The sequence below is a fragment of the Eulemur rufifrons genome, chromosome 3 (genome assembly GCF_041146395.1).
Source record: "Eulemur rufifrons isolate Redbay chromosome 3, OSU_ERuf_1, whole genome shotgun sequence".
NCBI lineage: Eukaryota > Metazoa > Chordata > Mammalia > Primates > Lemuridae > Eulemur > Eulemur rufifrons.
Window position 1 is genome coordinate 43293806 of NC_090985.1, and position 19788 is coordinate 43313593.

Genomic DNA, 19788 nt, shown 5'->3' on the forward strand with positions numbered 1-19788 from the left:
CACAAGACCCAAGATGATCTGGTTTTTGCCTACTTCTTCCACCTCTGCTCATACTCCCACACTCTCATCTACTATATTCTAGCCACAAGTTTTGGTGTTTGAAGTCTCAAAACTCATTCTCATCTAAGGTCCTTTGCGCTTATTATTTTCTCTGTCTGGAAATTCTACTCTCTGACCTTCCCTGCATCATGCACATCTCAGTTCAAAAGCCACCTCCTCAAAGAGGCCTTTGTTGGCCACACAATCTAAAATAACTCCCACATACAATTTAGAATAATCCCCACTGACGTCTTTAAGTCACGTCACTCTGTTTTCATAGCTCACATCCCTATCTTGTGAATTTATCTGTTTGCCTATTTATATCTGTCCCTCTCCCTCCTCTCCCTACCTTGAAGAATATGAGCACCACGAATTAGGCATGTTGATTGATATTCATTATGACAGTACAGTGCTTGGCCATAAGAAATACTCAATACATATTTGTTAAATACATAAATTAGTTTCATTTTCTGCTTGATCTATGGTAATGTGTGACCTTAACCTTTTCCTTTCAAGATTTTAATGTCCTTGAGGGAAGGGAAAATACTGTGTATATCATTATAGAAGACATTCCACCGCGAAACATCCCCTGTCATGGCCTTTATACCCTGTTTCAGTTTGCTGAATGCAGCAGCTGTTAAGGAGTAGCATCCTCTGGAGCTCCACCAGGTATCAATAACTGCTTCCAAACACAGACTTGTCTATCCCCTCATTTAGGGCTGAATCTGATCATTATAGCTCTTTACCTGTAATCCCTGACAAATAGCCATAATAACAGCTGGAGAAATAATTTTTGAATATATGGAATGTATTAATGATTGACAGATTAGTCTTACTTGAGTTCCATCTGTGCCAATTTTGTTCAGGGCTCCAACAGTGCTATACAGAAAGTTGATGATCTTATTGAAATTATCATCTCCAATGCTCCACGATCCATCCACCATAAACACAAGATCTGCCTTTGCAGCTTTACATACTGAAGACCAACAATAATTTTGAGTCAGATATGAAGAGAAAATACAGCAGTTATTGCACCAGTAAAACAGATAAATGTTACCCTCTGGTAACTAAAGCTCTTTGCTAAAGGAAAGATATGGATTTGTTAAGGCTCGTATTCCAAACTTTTGCTCATTATTCTTCTTCACCCCCATTTCTATTCTATACCCAAAGTTCCTACTCATGACTAAAAAGCTCTATAATGCATGAAATGAGGAGGAAAAAAAGTCCACTAATCTCAGCCCAAAAGAATAAAAATGAGGGAACAGGAAAACATGGACCAAAGGGATTTGGAGACAGAAGCATCAGCAAACATTGTCTAGTATCTACTGATTGGAAGGAAGGCCAAGCTATCATGCTGTGCATCCTGTCCTTCGCTTATTGAGTTAGTAAGTTGACGTCAGAGAGATTCAAGCTCAGAAGGAAGGCATGCGATACAAGGGAAGCAGATTAATCTACAATTGCATATGCATTTGGGCTGAGGCCATAGCAAACTTCAATTTTAACCTAGCTCAAAAAATTCTGTCTCTGCTCTTCTGCCACACGTAGGATACATGAGAATAACTGTACATTAATGGTAGCTCAGGGAGACTATTATCAGTAGATATTAAAGATATCAACACAACTAAACAAGCAAAAAGAGAAAAACAAAACAACCCACACCAACAGAAATCTACTCCACTGAAAGCATTTTTTAAAAATTCTTTTTTGGTATCATGTGCTGTTTCAGATTATCTATGCCTCTCTTCCTCTTGTGTAGATCGTTGTGGTTAACTCTGTTTTAATATGAAGAAAACAATTTACTCTTAGTAATCTGAATCTTTTAATCTTAGGCCAGTTGCACACAAATATTCTATGAGATAATACGCCTTTCTACTTTCTTTAAGGAAAAAAACACTCTCTTGGTTTTTATTTTATTAAGTACAACTTCATTCCCTTAAAGCTATTTATAATGTAAAATAAACCATCTCTGAGTGAGGTAATACTCCAGGGACAATACAGATCTGGTGAGGTTGTTCTCATGAGTTCTTTGAGTTATAAAATTTTACAAATTGGTGGCTTGAATTTAAAACTGAAAGGAATCACAAGATCTGTTAATTATGAGGTTATAAAAGAAAACCAGATCCTTTGTTTCAAGAAAAGATGAAATGAAGATTAGGTTTCACCTTCAAAATGAGAGAAAATTTTATTTAAAAATATACTCAGTATTACTTTAATAATACAAATTTATAGACTTTTAAATTAAATGCATTCAGGACAAATAGAGCCTAAAATGAACCATTGCATTCAAGTTGCAAAAGCTCCACCATCTAAAACCATCATGATGAAAACTTCAGAACCAATGTTTCTACTTTGGCAACCTTCTTCCCATAGACCCTTCAAATTGCATAAAAGTCTTCCATAAGCATTCATGAATGTTTACTGAATGACATCCATGCTTAGCTACAAAGAAAAATATTGACCTTAGAGAATTATATAATATTTGCATCAGAAGTGTTTAATTAGTAAATTCATCTGTTAGGATTCTGTTTTCAGTCCCAATAGTGAGACTAACCATAGATATTGAAACTAGAGAAGCCTAGATATGAAGATGGAAAAAGAAAGAAGTTGGCATTCCAGGTAGAGTGAACGACATTAAAAGATGCAGAACAGCATGAGATATGTATAGGGAGCACTGAGTTGTACAATTTTGCCATTACATAACATAGTCTGGGACATGACACTGCAAAGTAAGTTGATCAGTGAAGACTTTGCATCCTATGTTAGGATGGAAGTTGAGCTTTATTAGAGTTTCTCATTGCCTCTTTTTTTTTTTTTTCTCATTGCTTCTTCGCTTTCTTATGTCTTTCACTCTGTAGCATTTGACTCCACTGATTTTAAGTCCCTGTGTGGCTTGAAGTTCCTGCCACACAGGAAATAAGTTCCTTATTTTTCATTGTATCCTTCGTACTATTGTAATAGGTACTTTAAAATGTTTGATGAATGGAAGAACTCTTTCAATGCAACCTTCCGACCATGTGTTCTACTTTCTCTGACTATGTGCTCTACTTTCTCCTCTCCTTCGTCTAGTCCATCCTTCCCATTTCACCAAAGTTATCTTTTTTAAACACAGATTTCATCAGATCACCCTTCCTTCATACAAATTTCTCATGGCATGCCATTTCCAGCAGGGCAAAGCCCAAACTCTTAATTCTAGCATACAAACCACTTCTTAACTCTATCCCCACTCTTTTCTCTGTGCCACAGTAAAGCTCTTATGGTTCTCCAAACACACTTAGCACTTGGGTCACTCTATGATGCTGAGTGTAAACTCATTTTTCAAAATATAAATCAAATTTCTCCTCCTTTATGCTAATGTAGCAGCATTAACATTCCCACTTCTGGGCTACCATAGTATAATCTCTATTTTATGACTCATATCCCTGACTGGTAATTATCTAGGTAAGCACCTATTTTTCTTCAATACTGAAAATAAGCAGAGAGCAGCAATCATGTATTGTTATTGTATTTCTCATGTCTAGCATAAGAGCTTTGAAAATAAATGTTCATTAACGAAATTAAAAAAAATTAAGGATCATTCATTTGTTGGGAGGCTTTTTAAAAATGTACTCTAATGGCTCAGGTAAAAGGTGATGAAGAACTACCGTAATGAAGACAGAAAAAACAACTGAGACATTTCAGCCGTAAGCTGAGAAACCATTACCTTCTCTGCAGAATTATAAACTGGATTTTCACTTACAAATTATGTAACTAATTCTTCCTTGGTGAACGTTTACTACTCTGATATTTTTAATGAAATCAATATTAAGCAATTCTGTTAGAAAATCCACTCTTAATGTATGGAGTTTATTATTAAATGGGTATTTTTAAAGCCCATCGTGGTTGATATGCATTTGTATGAAGGAGAAAAATAGGTATCACAATTAATATCTGTTATTAACACCTTGGTTTTAAATGCACAAATAAACAAAACCAACCTAAACATCAACATCGTTATTGCATTATTCTTTTACCTTCTTTTGCTGGTGGAATAGTTGGAGGAAAAGTTGGTGGTTGAGTAGGAAGTGACTCTGTAAAGGAAAGGAAGAAAGAACATCAATTACCCATTGCATCTGTAGGGAAGAGTGGGAGGTTATGGAGCAATAATTATGCAGGGGAGTCAATGATTTTGACAACTGTCTTCTTTGAGAATTTAAGAACTACTATAAATCAGCCACAGCCTGTGAAATCTGACTCCATCCATCCTCTAAGCCTCAGACTGGAGGCCTGAGATGCCATTTTGCCACACTTCAGCTCACCCAGCAGGAGTCAAGGCAATCAAACCGTCAACTACAAAGTGGATCTAAGGTTGATTTAAAGCAGGAATCCTGCCAACCCACTTCAGATTTAGTATCTGGCTACTTTCACATGCACGATAAACTTCATTTCCATTCTGCCTAGCTAAGGATTGACCATCAATCCTTGCTCAATAGCGCTTTGCCCCCTTCCCACCCTGCATCCCCCAGGATGTTAGTCACCAGTGGAATCTGATTTATGCTCTATTCTGCTCAGATTATCTCCAGAAAACGTACTTTGGTTTTGAGGACCAAATATAAACATTGGCAGGCTAAAGTATGTTAGGATCTTTTCAACCTAGATTACATGGGATGAGAAGTCCATGTACTATCCAGAGGTGTGGTTTGGTTTAAGGACTTGGGGACAATTAGATTAGAGTATTGATTCTCATACCAACTCACATGGCAAAACACCAGTAAGTTATGGTGTCATTAGGTAAACATAAAATATTATTTTATTATGTATTCATTTCTAATTTCTGTTTGACACTAAAGATTTAAGAAAAACTACGAAAATTCTTCTCACTATATCAGTTTAATATTCAGGGAAACTACTCTACCAATCATAGCCATTCACAGATGTGATGTCCAGCCTCAGGAGACAGTTAAACAGCACTTAGCTAGAAGTATTTGAGCTCAGACAGATGGAGAATGTTGTAAAGGGAATTTCTTCATTGGTGGGAAGGTTGGAAGAGGTGAGCTTTAAGGTCTCTTCCAATTCTAAGATCCAATAAAATAACATTATTTAAGTAAAATGATTCAACATTAAAAGAATGAGGTACCTATATATTAATAGTACCAAATGAAAAAATATCCAAGATTAATTATTATGTGAAATAAAGCAAGTCACAGAATACAATGGCATGATCCAATTTGTGAAAAATAAAAGATATCTATATAAAAATGGCAAAATTTCTTAAAGGAAACCAAGGTAGTAAAAGTAAGTATTTCTGGAAATGAAGAATAGAGAAAGAGGGAAATTGGTGGGCTTTGTATACTTCTGTTGTACTATTTTATATATATATATATATCTCACTGTTATGTTTAAAGGCAATTTTTTAAAGCTAGAACGTTTCAAAAACAAAAAGCAATTTGAGAAATCCTGGTATTACAATTAGCATTACAGAACTTTCTTTTAATAGGTATAAAATGCTTCTGAAGCCAGATTTATTCATTATAAAATCTGGGGAAGTAGCCGGTCTTCTTAATAATTGTGTATCTTAATTAACATGGAAAATTGAGGCATATCCTAAGTTAGGTCAATAAATCAAGAACCAAATCAATGAGAGACTATGGCAGCCAGATCAATATGTTTGGGCAGAACATCTGGCCAAAAAATCTCTTGGGTAAAAAGAACCACAGTGAACTGGTGACACATGTTTATATTTTGTATGTGGCATACAGATGGTCCTTGTTTTCTAGGATGTGAGAGGCTGTCACATAGAAGAGGGAACGGTCTTGCTCTGCATTGCTTCAGAAGGTTGAACTAGAGCCAGTGGGTGGAAGCTACAAGACAGATACCTCCAACACAAGGAAAATATTTACATCAAACAGAGCTATCCAAATTGGAATTTTAACCCTAGGTTGGTAGTTAACAGTTGGAAAATTAAGGTTTGGGGAGGTGAAGTAGACATGCAGTCCCAAATACAAATGTTTTTAGGGGTCAGGAGAATAATGGATACGAGCAAAGAACTTAGCCTAAACATCAAGGAGTGGTAGCAAACTCAAGAGCACATGCACTGTCTAAGAAGACAGCAGTTAGTTGGTTCCAGTAGATTGGTACCACAAAGATATATGAGCTCTGTGTTGCAGGATCTTCTGGTTTTTCAAAAAATACTTTACAACTTAAAAAAAAAAAAAAAAAAAAAAGTATAGCCCAGAGAAAACACTTCTGATAGTGAGATCTATCCCCACGGCTTTCAGTCAGTGACTTCCAAGAAGATAATAATGGTGAAGACAAAAAGTACTTGTTTAATGAGATACAAGGTGAAAAGCTCTTCAGCAGGTGCTCTTTTATTGGATCTTTACTGCCACCACTGGAATTAAGACAGTAGGTATTTTATTTTATTGATGGGCAAAATAAGCTCAGAGATGTCAAATTGCCCAATGCTAGAAAAGGGCAGAGCACCAAACCTGGTTTGACTCTAAATCATGTGTACAACCAGGCCACTATTAACTTCAAAATTATATGATCTACAAACCATAAAGTGGATTTCCACTTAGCAGTAAAAGGAAACAAACTACTAAAACATTCTAAAACATGGATAAACCTCAAAAACATATGCTAAGTGAAAGATGCCAGATGCATATTATTTATTTCCATTTATATGAAATATCAAGAAAAGGAAACAGTATAATAAGAAAAATAGATTGCCTGAGGCTGAGGGTGGGACAGGAGACTGTGATGGGCAGGACAGATTCTTTGGGTTGATGGAAATGTTCTAAAATTGGATTGTAGTAATGGTTACACCACTCTTTAAATGTGCTAAAAATCATTGAATTGTACATTCACAATGGCACTTAAATTTTATGGTATGTAAATTACACCTCAAAAATACATGTGTAATATAAAATGTTGAATATGTCAGTGTTATAAAATAAAGTCTTCATATTACAAAAAACTTAGATGATTCAATTTATGATAATTTCACCCTCTATTTTTAAAGGTCACACATTGAAGATTTTTATCTGCATACGCCAAGAGGTTGAAAGATCTCTACATAGGCAGTAGTCCTTTCTAAATGCCACATACATGATAGAGGGGCTGCCCAGAAGGCCCATTGCCCACTACCTATTCAGACATAAATCCCCAGGAATTTTAAGTTTAAGTTCAAAATATGTAGTTAAGCACACAAGTATCCACCAGAATTCACTACATTTCAAACCACTTTATTTTTTGTGGCCCCTGGGTCAAGAATCCTGGATTAAAAGTCATTCCAAGAAGTTGACACACTCCTTGCTCTCTGGAACATGTAAAAAGTGCTTTGTTTTAATTTTATACTTTGCCTTTTTCTTCATTGCATCAGATCTTCAGCCAGCTTGGAAAAAGTGCAAGAGCCTCTTAAGCAGGCAATAACTCTAGGGTCAGCCAGCTGGAACATCTTGGCTCCGTTCCCACCCTCGTGGCTATGGTGCTATGCCATTGTTTTAATGTCAGAACCCAGTCCTAAAACCCCATTTCACACTGCACATACCACAAATGTCCCTTATGGATATGGATCACAATATAAGTCATTGTTTCAAGAGCTTTGCCATCATGTGGCCTTCTAGTCCCTTGTGAAACATATATGGTGGACGGAAAAAAACCCAACCTGATGACATCAGTGGGCCACATGCAGTGAATTCTGAGCTGGGATAAGAGGAGCAAAATTTGCATTACATATAGTCCTGGGCAGCAATAGCTAACAGTTTTCTAAATGAAATAAGGTTTTTGAACCAAAGCAGGATGCCTAAAATACCGTTTGTTCATGGGGAAGGGGATCAGGAGAGAACACACTTGACTTACGTGTTTTTTCCATTATGCTCACACTAGGTCCCTCGATCTCCTGGAGCTTTGTGTAAACACTGATTTTATATTCTGTGTCAGGCTGGAGGCCATAGAAGCAATGCCTGGTTGTCCCTCCACCCACAGTGGATTCTTGCTTTTGTGGATCTGTAATAAAAACAGAACAAAATATACGCATATGAAATTATTTTGAAAAACAGCCATCCGTACGTGATTTGCTCCTAAAATGCTTAATACACATACATCAGATAACTCCAGAATGAGTTATACTTGTTTGAAGTATTGTATCTTTTTCCAAAGAGTCCAGATATCCACTGATATTTTTCGATTGAAAATCACATTTTACAAGTTCAAAAACGAAACTTACTATTACAAGACTTCTGAGTCAATCCTCTACTGAATGAAGAACTGTTAATGCACATAATCATATGCACACATGTTAATTGATCTGTTGGACAGGTGTGAATGTGAGGGCATTTATTTTTTTTAAAAATCTGAACTCCCTTTCATTCAACAGGATTCTCCAAAACACAGTCAAATGATTACAAATTTTGTACATTCTTTTGGCTCTATACAACCCATTACCATTCAACAGGATGCACTTGTAGGCAGTGGTCTAAAGATACAAGCATAGAGTAATAAATTATAGGATTCTAGGTAGTCCTCATGCCTTCCGTCCAGGAGGTGGGTTTCCAGGGTCTCAGAAGCCTCATCCATGGGTCCAGGTTGTTTTCAAAGCTGCCACAGCTGCAAGCAAGAGCTTGGAGCAGCACTGGGACCACCGACAGCCCCCAGACTGGCCAATATCCGCCCTCTCAGCCTTGACTTTTAACTGACACCCATGATCTCTTTCAATTACAAAGAAGAGTTCAGAGGAGGCCCTCCAACTCCTTGCATCCACTCTGAAAATCCTTTTCTATTCTCTTAAAATCACAATTGAAGGAAAAAGACATGGTGCTTAAGTGGCTTGGGGGCATACACGCTGTACAGCTCAGCCTCCCAACTCCTGGTTCTGAGGTTCTTTTTGTCTACCAAGGGACGTGTCATAGACAGCCAATTCCACATAGCATCTTCTCTTTTTCTACACCATGGCAGAGGCACAAAGAACTAGGGAGACCTGACTAACTGCTGGTTCCTTTCTTTGTTACCACTCCCATAGCAAAATCACTGTGCCTCTCCTGAAAGAACTAGTACTGGCCCGTGGGTCTGGAGTCTGGAAAAGGTGGATTAATTATATTCATCATTTCTTGTGGGCTTACCATATGCCAGGTGCTGTGCTTGGTAAATAATAACAACAGCAACAAAGCTAATAATAGCCAACCTTGAATAAATGCTTATCATGTGCCAGGCAATATTCTAAGGATTTCATATGTATTAACTCATTTGATCCTTATAACATTTATAATTATTCCCAATCTAAATACAAGAAACTGAAAGTCAGAAAAAAAATTTAAGAACTTCCCCAAGTCCTTCCTTACACTAAGTAGCAGAACTGAGGTATTTTTGTTGATAGATAATAGTTGTACATATTTTTGGGATTCATGCGATATTTTGATACCTGTATACAATATGTAATAATCAAATCAGGAAACTGGGATATCCATTACCTCAAGCATTTATCTTTTCTTTGTGTTGGGAATATTACAATTCTTCTAAGCTATTTTGAAATATAAAATAATTTTTTTTTTTTTGAGACAGGATCTCACTCTTGTCACCAGGGCTAGAGTGTAGTGGCACAATCAGAGCTCACTGCAACCTCAAATTCCTGGGCTAACGTGATTCTCCTGTCTCAGCTTCCTGAGTAGCTGGGACTACAGGTACACGGCACCACGCCTCATTAATTTTTTTATTTTATTTTTCATAGAAACTGGGTCTCACTATGTTACCCAGGCTGGTCACGAACTCTTGGCCTCAAGTTGCCCAGGCTGGTCTCAAATTCCTGGCCTCAAGCAATCTTCCAGCCTCGGCCTCCCAACGTGCTAGGATTACAGGTGTGAGCCACTGTGCCTGGCCCAATAAATTATTTTTAACTATAATTTCCCTACTATACTATCAAATATTAGAACTTATTTCTTCTATCTCTGCGGTCCCCAGTCCCCAGGCTGTGGACTAGTACTGGTCCATGGCCTGTCAGGGACCTGGCTGCAGAGTTCCGCCGTCCTCCATCCACCCCCACCGCCCCTGTCTGTGGAAAAATTGTGTTCTATGAAAGTTGGGAAGGAGGGGGGCCCACAGCAGGAGGTGAGTAGCAGGTGAGCCAGCGAAGCTGCATCTGTATTTACGATTTACAGCCGCTCCCCAGCCTCGCATCACCTCCTGAGCTCCGCCTTCCCCCTCCACCCCATCTGTGGAAAAGTTGCCTTCCATGAAACCAGTCCCTGGTGCCAAAAAGGTTGGGGGCCACTGTCTATCTAACTGTATTTTGTACCCCTTAACCGACTTCACTTCAACCCCCTGAATTTAAAACTCAAAAGCCTAGCCTCAGAGGATGCTGCTCTAATTTCTACTAATGTATTATAAAACAATACAAATTAAATATATAATTTTTCAAAATGAAACCATCTGAGAGCCGCTGAGTACAGAATAAATATGCAAATATGATGGCTGGAGGAGATTAGACAAGGAGTCCTATGACTCAGTGTTGTAATCACTCCATTGGATGTAGCCTACTTTGGTGGCTTTAATTACTGAAGAGTTTCAAAAGTGTTTTCTTCATAGGCATAGAGAGTTTATTTTTTTGCCACAATGGATAACTGGTCAAAAGGAAGACTCACTGCTACTGTGAAAACAATTATTCAAATTTCCCTCTAGCTTCATCTTCTGATTCATAAATTGTATCTGTTTAATCAAAACCTTATAAAGCTTTATTTCCAGGAATTTAAAAACTAGTGTAAAAACTGCATTGATTAAATATATTACACATATTATTTAGTGGTTAAAAAAGAACTATCCACTCCTTCAAAATGTTACTTGCAGAGGAGTTTATTAAAAATAAACAGAATATAGAAAATCTAAAAACAGATCAGTTGCTTTTTAAGTGTAAAATGCCAAAATGTCAAATAACATTTACCTATTTTTCAAATATCAAACCTATATTTCAATTTATATTTTAATATGCATATACTGAAACCAAATGTATGTGTATTACAATATGTATATATCATAGTAAACATAACACATGCCATTTAAAATTTTGTCTATAGACAAATCCTGACCGTTAAAAATACAATTAAATTAAAGCCATTTGTTAAATGGACTTTTAAATTTATTTTTATATACTGTGGATACTAAAGAGTTTCAGAAACAAACTTTATAATATAATCTTTATTAATTTATTTTTCAGAATGAAATACTGTCTAAGCATATATTATGTAAAATCGTGAAATACAAAAATTGTTAAAGTGTTTGTGAAATGATATACTACTGTGAAAGGAGTTTGATAGTAAGCCTGGTTCCCAGGCTCATAATCTCACAATAGCTGTTTCTCTCTAACCCTTAACCATCCTTTAGAGCATCCTGGAAGGTTCTGTGAGCACCTGTAACACAAACATTGCCTGAATCCTGTGCATGGATCATATTATTCTATCTTGACAAAAGCCTCCAGAGACTCTCCAGGAATCAATTCTAGAAATGTATTTTTCTGTCCTTTCCTACTTCATGTAGATACCCATGCATTTAAAGACCACTGAAAACAGAAGATAAATAGATTTTACCGCTAAAAAATATCTATTAAATATAAACCATTAGAAAACTGGAACAAGCACTGTAAGATTAACGGCCAACAGTATCAGTTTGATTCCCAATACTAGCAAAGAGGGGCTACATGAATGGGGTGTACCCATGTTGCTTTTGGCAAGTGCAATTCAGGTCTAATGGCTTTGCCTTAAAGGAAAACATTTAAACTGATCAAATGATGACTAATTTCCTCAATCTTTCATGCCAAAAGCAGAAAGTTAATTTATTTTTTTGGAACAGGGGAAAAAAAATCTGCTTTTATTTGTGCACTCATTCTTATGAAGCAAGGCTAAATATATTCTCTGAATTATTATTATGCTGATAATGATGCCACCAACTTGACTTACCATAATGTTCTACAGATAGATACTGAGGTCCACAAGCAAAGGATATCGAGGACCCATGAAACTACTCTGATATTTACACTCCCCAGGTCTCTCAAATACCCTGATCCCCAATCATAATGTCACTGCTTCAAAAAGTTTAATTTTGAGACTAGGTTTTGTTTCATATGACTTTTTTTTTTAATCTGGTCCTTGGTAAGGTAGCTTCTCCACTATGCTGCATTTCTCTATCTTTGTCAATGAATAATACTGCAAAATTGACATCTCAGCACCTAATTAGAGAAGACAAGCGGAGCATCCTTCGAACCTTTTTCTAAGTAGGCTATAAAGAAGTTCACCAAGTTATGGGGATCAGGGAGGCAATGGAGTATTTGGGCCCACATGGCATAAAAAATATATGAACTTGAAGTGAAACACTACTTCCAACCGTAGGTTCCAAGTTTACTCAAAAACAGCAGGCAAGAAGGACAGAGTCCCAGAACATCTGCAGAAGTGATGGGCGCTCTCACAGGGTTCTGAGTTACCCAAGACCAACCAAAGTCTCTCACTTTGGTCTGTCCTCGAATTAACCAAAAGCCTATAATTTAATTTGGCAAGTCCATGACTGACTCAAAAGCAGATTTTTATTTCAGTCTTTCCTCAGAGGACTTTGTCCTTCTGGTAATCTTTTTTTTTCCCCCTTCTTGGCCATAAAAATGTCATAATATTTACATGGGTAGAAGACATCTGTTGTTTTTGACTGTCTGGCATCTAATTCCTCTTTTTTTGAATCCATTCCTTCCTACTCTTGGTCTTTATGGCTTGGGGAGGATTGAATACCACCTCCACCTCCCACTGCCACCACCACGAGATACAGGGGTGGGAGACAACCAGGTCCAGACAGCTGGTTTATTTCATGCCCTTGAACTCAATGACAGATTTAGGGGTCTGTGACCCAAACCAGGCCAATATGACTCAGTCCCTGGACTTCTGTTGGAACTATTGAGAAAGAGAAGCTCTCCTTTCATCAAGACTGTTAAGCTGGAAGCTGGGAGGGTGTAATTCTGGATCTGACTCACAGAGCCTGGCTGAGAATGAAGGCAGAGGAGAAGAAAGCAGAAAAATGGAACAGGACTTTATCTCCAAGACATTGCTTGAACACCTAGATCCAGCTGTGCCTGAAGGTAGAGACTTTTGGACTTCTCAGTATATTAGCCAATACATTGACCCTTTCGATTAAGTTCCTTTCATCCAGGTTTCGTGTATATAACAAACAAACCTGAATGATACAGCCTGGCTACTGTACTCACAGAAACTTTGGACATTTTTGGGTATTGCCTCAGTTAATAACCTCAAATGAAGTAATTTTACAGAAACTGAAGTCCAGAGAAGAAAGCTGACCAGCAGTTGTGGTTATAGTGGAGACTTTTCCACTGATTTCATCTCGGAATAAAAGTACACACGATCAGGCTATGGAACATACATGGGGAAGAAACTGGAACAATTTTTACGAATTTGACACAGGCATTTAGAAATAGATCGACCTAGAATAAAGCTTTTCTCCAATAGCTGGAGGAATTGGGTCCCCTATCTCCCTAGTCCTGGTGGAAGGACTAAAATTTTTGCAGGGGCAGCATATATATGTAATACATGGAAGAATGGACGTTTTACCACAGGTCCTTTAAAGGCAGTAAGTCAGGATGGTGACCACATTTCTCTGTAAAACTCCACTAATTCTTCCCCATTCCAAAGTAGAAAGAATATTCCTTGATCTAAATTGTGTAAGTTAAAATATCTAAACGCATTCCCTACTGCCACCCCAACACTCACTCCGCCACCAAACATGCCTTTTCAAAGTTGTCAATTATAATCTCTTGCTGTCCAGTTGATAAATAATATTCAGTAAGACAACTGGGTGAAGGAGATGTAGGCTAATTTTTCTCATAAATCTCTCAGCTATGAATGTTGATGAGAAGTAATTTGAACAACACTTTTGTTCATTCCTGTTTAATTGAGACTATAAAGTCTCAGTCGAAAGGTTTCTGGCAGCCTAAAAAATAATACTGAGGGAGTACAAGTTAACTTAACTTGAAGATAAAAAGCAAATGTGGACTCATGGTCTCTGCCAGCAAAGATCTTGGCTTCACAAAGAGCTTATTGCAGTTTCAGATTGCTGGCTCAACGTTATCAGACAAATCGATCATATGCTATGATAAAAATCTCATGGCTGCTTTACAAATATGCTCAATTAAAAGAATTTAATAAAAAGTACTTCTGAATCTTGCTAATTCCATTGATGAAGCCAGTTTTAATACATCTTTATGTCAATCTGTATAGTTATAATTTTTACGAAAGGCAATGAGTAGCCACAGGAACCCAAGTCCCTTCATTTCAACCTCTTAAATGATATAAAAGGACAAAAGTATTGTGGGGTAGTGTGGGAGCGTGGTTATTACACTTAGTAAATTTTTAAGGCTTAACAAATACCACTAAATGTCAACCCTTCCATATTAACGTATAACTTGTAGAGATATATGAAATATAACTCTTCAAGATGTTGCAGTTGTTCTCAAATAGTTGCATATGCCTTATCTACTTCTGCTTAAGCATCCCATAAATCACATTTAACACAACCACAAAATCCATGTGACTTGTCCTGACTTTCTCTTCCTCAGTGCTTATTCCAGATTAGAGCTACTCCCTTATGTCTAGCCCATGTCAAGCTGGAGGGATGCTGACATGTACACAGGGAATCAAGGAAGCTGTGGCCCAGCAGGTCTATTAGGACAAATGCTCTCAGTACTTCCCTAAACTGTGTTCTCTCCCTTATAGATCAGATTGAAAGTAAGATTTACGGATTTTGAATGTAGTAGCCAGGAATATGGGCTACTAAATCCAGGCTTTCCAGACGTAACATAATTAGCTCTTTGTGCTTTTTTTAAAACGGGAGAACCAAGATCATTTGTCTAGAAAGAATGGACTAAATTTTAAACAATTTCACTACCAAGTTTGGAAGATAAAAGAAAAATCATCTGGGATTCTCTAGTGTTTGTTATAATCCCCACAAAATAACAAGATATATCTTTTCTACTGTTTATACAGATCTGATAAAAATAATTTTCATTATTTGATTTAATCTTCCAAATATTGTTCATTCTGAACATATGAAAAGAGGATTAAAAGGCCCCAGATGATATTCATTTTTTCCCCTGGAATCAGCCTTTTGTTGTTGTTCTTGATATTTTTAATGAAGACAAGGAGACATTCTTAGTGTTTCAACTTTTGAACAAAGTCCCAAATATTAGACGTACTTGTGAACTGTAGGGCTGAAGGACTTGTTCATCATGGTGTAGATGCATTAAACCTTCTCCAGAATGAGAGTTTGCTGTTCACCAATTATCCTCCCCCAAAAAATAAACACGAAGAAAAACATTAAATTCAAGCCTGATCCCTATGGAGTGAATACCAAAATTATAGTGCCATACAATTTTAATGTATGTTAGTCCTGGCTATTTGGCTGCTACTACCAATACCAGTTAACATTTCTTGGGTTCTCCCTGTGTGCAAGGCACTATTGCAAGTGCATTAGACCAATTAGCTTAATCTTCACAGAACCTAAAAAATTGGCACTGTGGTTATATCCATTAACAGATAAGAAAAACCCTCCCTTATTTCCTTCCTTCCTTCCTTCCTTCCTTCCTCCCTTTCTTCCCTTAACCAGCCAGTCTGACTCCATGTGCTACATAATTGACCACCATACAAACTGCTTCCTCATGAAAAGGGCTCTTGTCTAATGTTACTTGTGTGTTGTCCACAGTGATTTGTATAGAACCAAGTACATGAGTGCTTAACAGAAACATAGGTGGTGGATTGTACTTACCCTGGCGGGATTCTATAACTATCCTGTAGGCTGTGGCATGACGCTGCATCTGCCACTGAGCACACAAGCTGGTCATTTCAATCTGGTTGGCTTGGAGATTGGTCACACCCAAGAACCCTATAATGAAATAGAAGCATAACTGTATCCCACTTCAGACAATGCCACAAATGTCCCCAAGTCTGACATGAACTTATAGTAAAATTTCCATTCAAATCTCCATACTCAGAGGTGAGAAATCCATCAACTTGCAATAAGTTAGTGTACAAAAGATAAATAATATTTTATGACTTGAGAAAACAGGTTTCAAAACACTATGCATGCTATGGTCTGTGATATTTATAAATGAAAAAGGAAACACATAGTCACAGGAAAAAGACCAGAGGCAATGGATGGTGAAATTATGGGTGATTTTTAATCTTCCCTCTTTATTTGTGTTTTCTAAGTATTCCACAATGAACATATAATACTTTTATAATAAAAAAGTAAATGCAGTATGTGCTTATCAACCAATGAGATAGCCATGGCTTAAACAAAAGGGAACATCAAAGCAAACATAATGGAAATGTTGTTAACCTTTTAATATTACCATGGCTATCATTCTCAAGAGTGGGGTAGATACTGTTGATAGCACCTAGGACTGTTTTAATTAGCACACAGCTGAACCATTTTTATTTTGGTCATTTATGTATTATCTTTAATGTGTATTAAAAATTCTAACCTGTTTGGTCTAATTATACGAGTTTTGAAAAGTATTTAGGTCAAACACTGTAAGTTGATTTGAAGAAATACGTTAAACAGATGGTGCAGAGGTGTAACAAACTTCGAGAACATGGAACATACATGCTGGAGTTTGGAAAACACTGCGTTTTCCATGGGTGTCTGGGAGTGGTGTATGCCAGTGAGAAGTCCCAGATGGTAGGCAGGCGGCATGAAAACCCTTAAAAGAGTAGAGAAGAAAGTCCTCTAAGTGGCTGGCATGGCATGTACTTTTGATGGATGGGGGGTGTGTGTGTGTGCACACACGCACAAGTGGATGGAGCGATGGCTCTGAGAAAAGACAAACTTCTCTGTGACCCAACTTTCACGTTGGCCATGTCAGGCTACAGGCTGTTTGGAAAATATCACCTCATTTGAAAAATGCCAACAAAGATTTTCCAGAAGGAAATCCTATCTGCAATGGTCAAGCCTATGTGAAAGCCAGGTGCCGACACGCCGTCTGCCAACCAGGACTCTGAATACGCTGAGTAAAGAGCACACCTTTCTTTCCAGGAAGCCTCATCCAGAAAGGATAACACTGAGGAAAAGAAAAACCAACGGCCCAAGGGAAGCAGGGGTTGAGATACAAGTGACAGTGAAAACAAAGCAGTAAAACCCCCGTGGGGACGCGGTGACCGGACATGGCTCTTACATGTCTTCACCAGGCCTGACAAGGCGTCGCTGAAGCCGGAGGCCTGGGAGGCAAATATTTTCACGTTGTAATCCATTCCGCTGAGGAGGTTTGTGATAAGAATGGTGTTAATGTCAGCTCCCACAAAAGTTTCCAGTGTTGGGCCTGGAACTAAAGGAAAAAGAGTCTACATTTTAGTTACCACAGAATATGGAAAAATGGAAGCGCTCTTGGAGCAAACTGTACTCACTCAACTGCTTTTCAGTCACCTGGGATCATACAGCAGGCAGATGGGATCATACAGGGGCAGAGGTCTGAATCTAGTCTCAGCTGGCTCTAAATTCGAAATCCTGCATATGTGCCAGCCATGTTAAAGGTTATGTTACAGACCTAGTCCTTTTTCCAAATATAGTTTTTGCCATTGTTCTTATTTTAAAAAGTTGGTTCACCTTGCAGTCCACCATCCACCAATTGTGAGCTACTATCTTGTAACAGGCAATCAAGGCACTCGCCCAATTGAAGAAAGAATTCTCAATTGTCCCTTCTTAGACACCCAACTTTGTCCCCAGCAGTCACGCAAGCAAATTTTATCATGGAGACCAGGCCATACCTTGCCACATGGGGACCAGCATGAGTGTTACCACTGTAGTTCTATATACTCCTTTTAGGATTTTTAATACCAGATAGATGATGCTTTTATCCCAAGGCCCTTGATCATCTGGCTTTTTCAGGCCTTTGCATCTTTACCTCTGTTTCAACCCAGTGGGGTCTTTAATGAACTATGAAAAATATTTCTTGCTAAATCCTATACAAATTTATTTACCTCCTACCTCCGTTACATGCTCATTCTTTAAGAGTTCTAAGTTAGTGACAAGTTCCTAACATACTCACTTTCATCCAGAAGACGGCTTCCAACAATATATTCATACATTTGGTACACATGTGTTATCTCAGTAGCGATTTTCCCATTCCCCAAACAGTGCAAATGATCATGTATAGTTCTCCCACTTGGCCTAGAACAGGATTTTTAGCTTCTGAACTATTGACATTTTGGGCTGAATAATTCTTTATTCTGGGGCGAGAGAGTTTTATAAGTTGTAGGATATTTAACCTACCCAATAGATGCCAGGAGCAAGTCCCCATGCCCCCTAGTTGTGACAATCAAAAATATTTCCATTGAGGGACAAGTTACACCAACTGAGAACTACTGGCCTAAAACAAAGCTATTTGAGCTCAGGAAACCTGATAAATACTTGTAAAATGATCCAAAGATCCAATTCAGCAAGACTATCTTGCAAATGAACACATGTCTCAGGCCTAAAGCAAAGTGATAAAAAAAAAAATTGGGGATGGTTCACAAAGAATCAACCAGGAGCAAACTTGTGCATCATTCTGATTACCTCTACCCTAAACTAACACTGACCATGCTAGAAAAACCTTCTTTTCAGAACAGGTAAGAGGCTTTTTCTACTTCCTTAAAAGAATTAATAAAATCAAGCATACATAAAATGTTAGAAGAAAATAATTTATCTTGAAAGACATTTTAAGTGTCTACTCATGACACCAATAATATTACAAAGCATTACTTACCACTGACGGGTTTGTAGACAACCCTATAGCCCTTTACGGGGGCAGATGGTGGATCCCATGTAATTCGCAACCGGTTATACCATTCCTCTGACACCCGTAAGTTTTGGGGAGCAGAAGAGGGCACTGAACAGGAAAGAAAAGGGAAAATAGGGATTCAGTGTACTTTCCTTCTGTATGACCTACGCTGTTGTCACCGAAACCTAAGCTGTCTTCCCACAAGGTTAAAAATATTTACAAGGGAAAGTGCACTAAAACACACAATGAGAAGCCTTTGACGGTCTGAGGTTGTTTTAAATATTAAATATACAGAAAAGAATTGCTTTTGTGACAAAACAGTTTTATCTGAAATTCAGAAGTTCATTCAATGCCATTTTGGCCCACTTTCCTTCAGTTAATTTTAAGTAAAATTGAATTGAATAGTGTTTACTAAAAATTTCTGTCAACATGCCCCTCAGTTCCACCATCAAAATACACGTGTACGGCAATATTGAGGGTGAGGGTCACACAATATTAATGATGATTATTCTCAGAGGTAAGATTCTGGCATTTTTTTTTTTGCTTTTATCTTCATATTACCTATATTGTTTGAAGTTTTACATTATTGTTTATCAATTTTTATCAAAACATTAAAGTCATTTTTATGGAGGACCTTTGCAAAATTTTTTGCGTATTAATAGATATTATCATTATCATTTTGTTGGTCGAATTTAGTTGTGGTTGAACACCGCTTACAATAAGTAGACCATCCACTAACACTTTGAAATAATTTTACTATATAGAGATTGTTACACGTCATAGCATTTCTGGAATGAGATTTAAGTCATATTGCTATAGCAATATTCTTTCAATAGTCTTTATTTGTGCTAGGTAAATACCACTCGATTTTCTTGTTTAATTGTTTAAGTCTACAGTTTTCAAACAGTTATAGTTTATAGCAGCAAAATACCAAACTATGCTAGAAATTCCAAGGTATAGGTCAAATCAAGACACCAATGTAG

General features: G+C 37.5%; 1 protein-coding gene across 2 annotated transcripts in view; it reads right to left on the bottom strand.

Moving 5' to 3' along the window:
* COL14A1 (collagen type XIV alpha 1 chain) overlaps positions 1–19788 on the bottom strand; it is a 202529-nt gene that overhangs the window by 85801 nt on the left and 96940 nt on the right. For both annotated transcript variants that reach the window (XM_069465431.1, XM_069465432.1), the window contains 6 exons: positions 18791–18913; positions 17222–17371; positions 15814–15930; positions 7876–8022; positions 4050–4106; positions 876–1015 (listed from right to left, as the gene is read on the bottom strand). In XM_069465431.1, coding sequence (XP_069321532.1) covers positions 876–1015; positions 4050–4106; positions 7876–8022; positions 15814–15930; positions 17222–17371; positions 18791–18913 — 734 coding nt within the window. The remainder of the gene's footprint in view (positions 1–875; positions 1016–4049; positions 4107–7875; positions 8023–15813; positions 15931–17221; positions 17372–18790; positions 18914–19788) is intronic.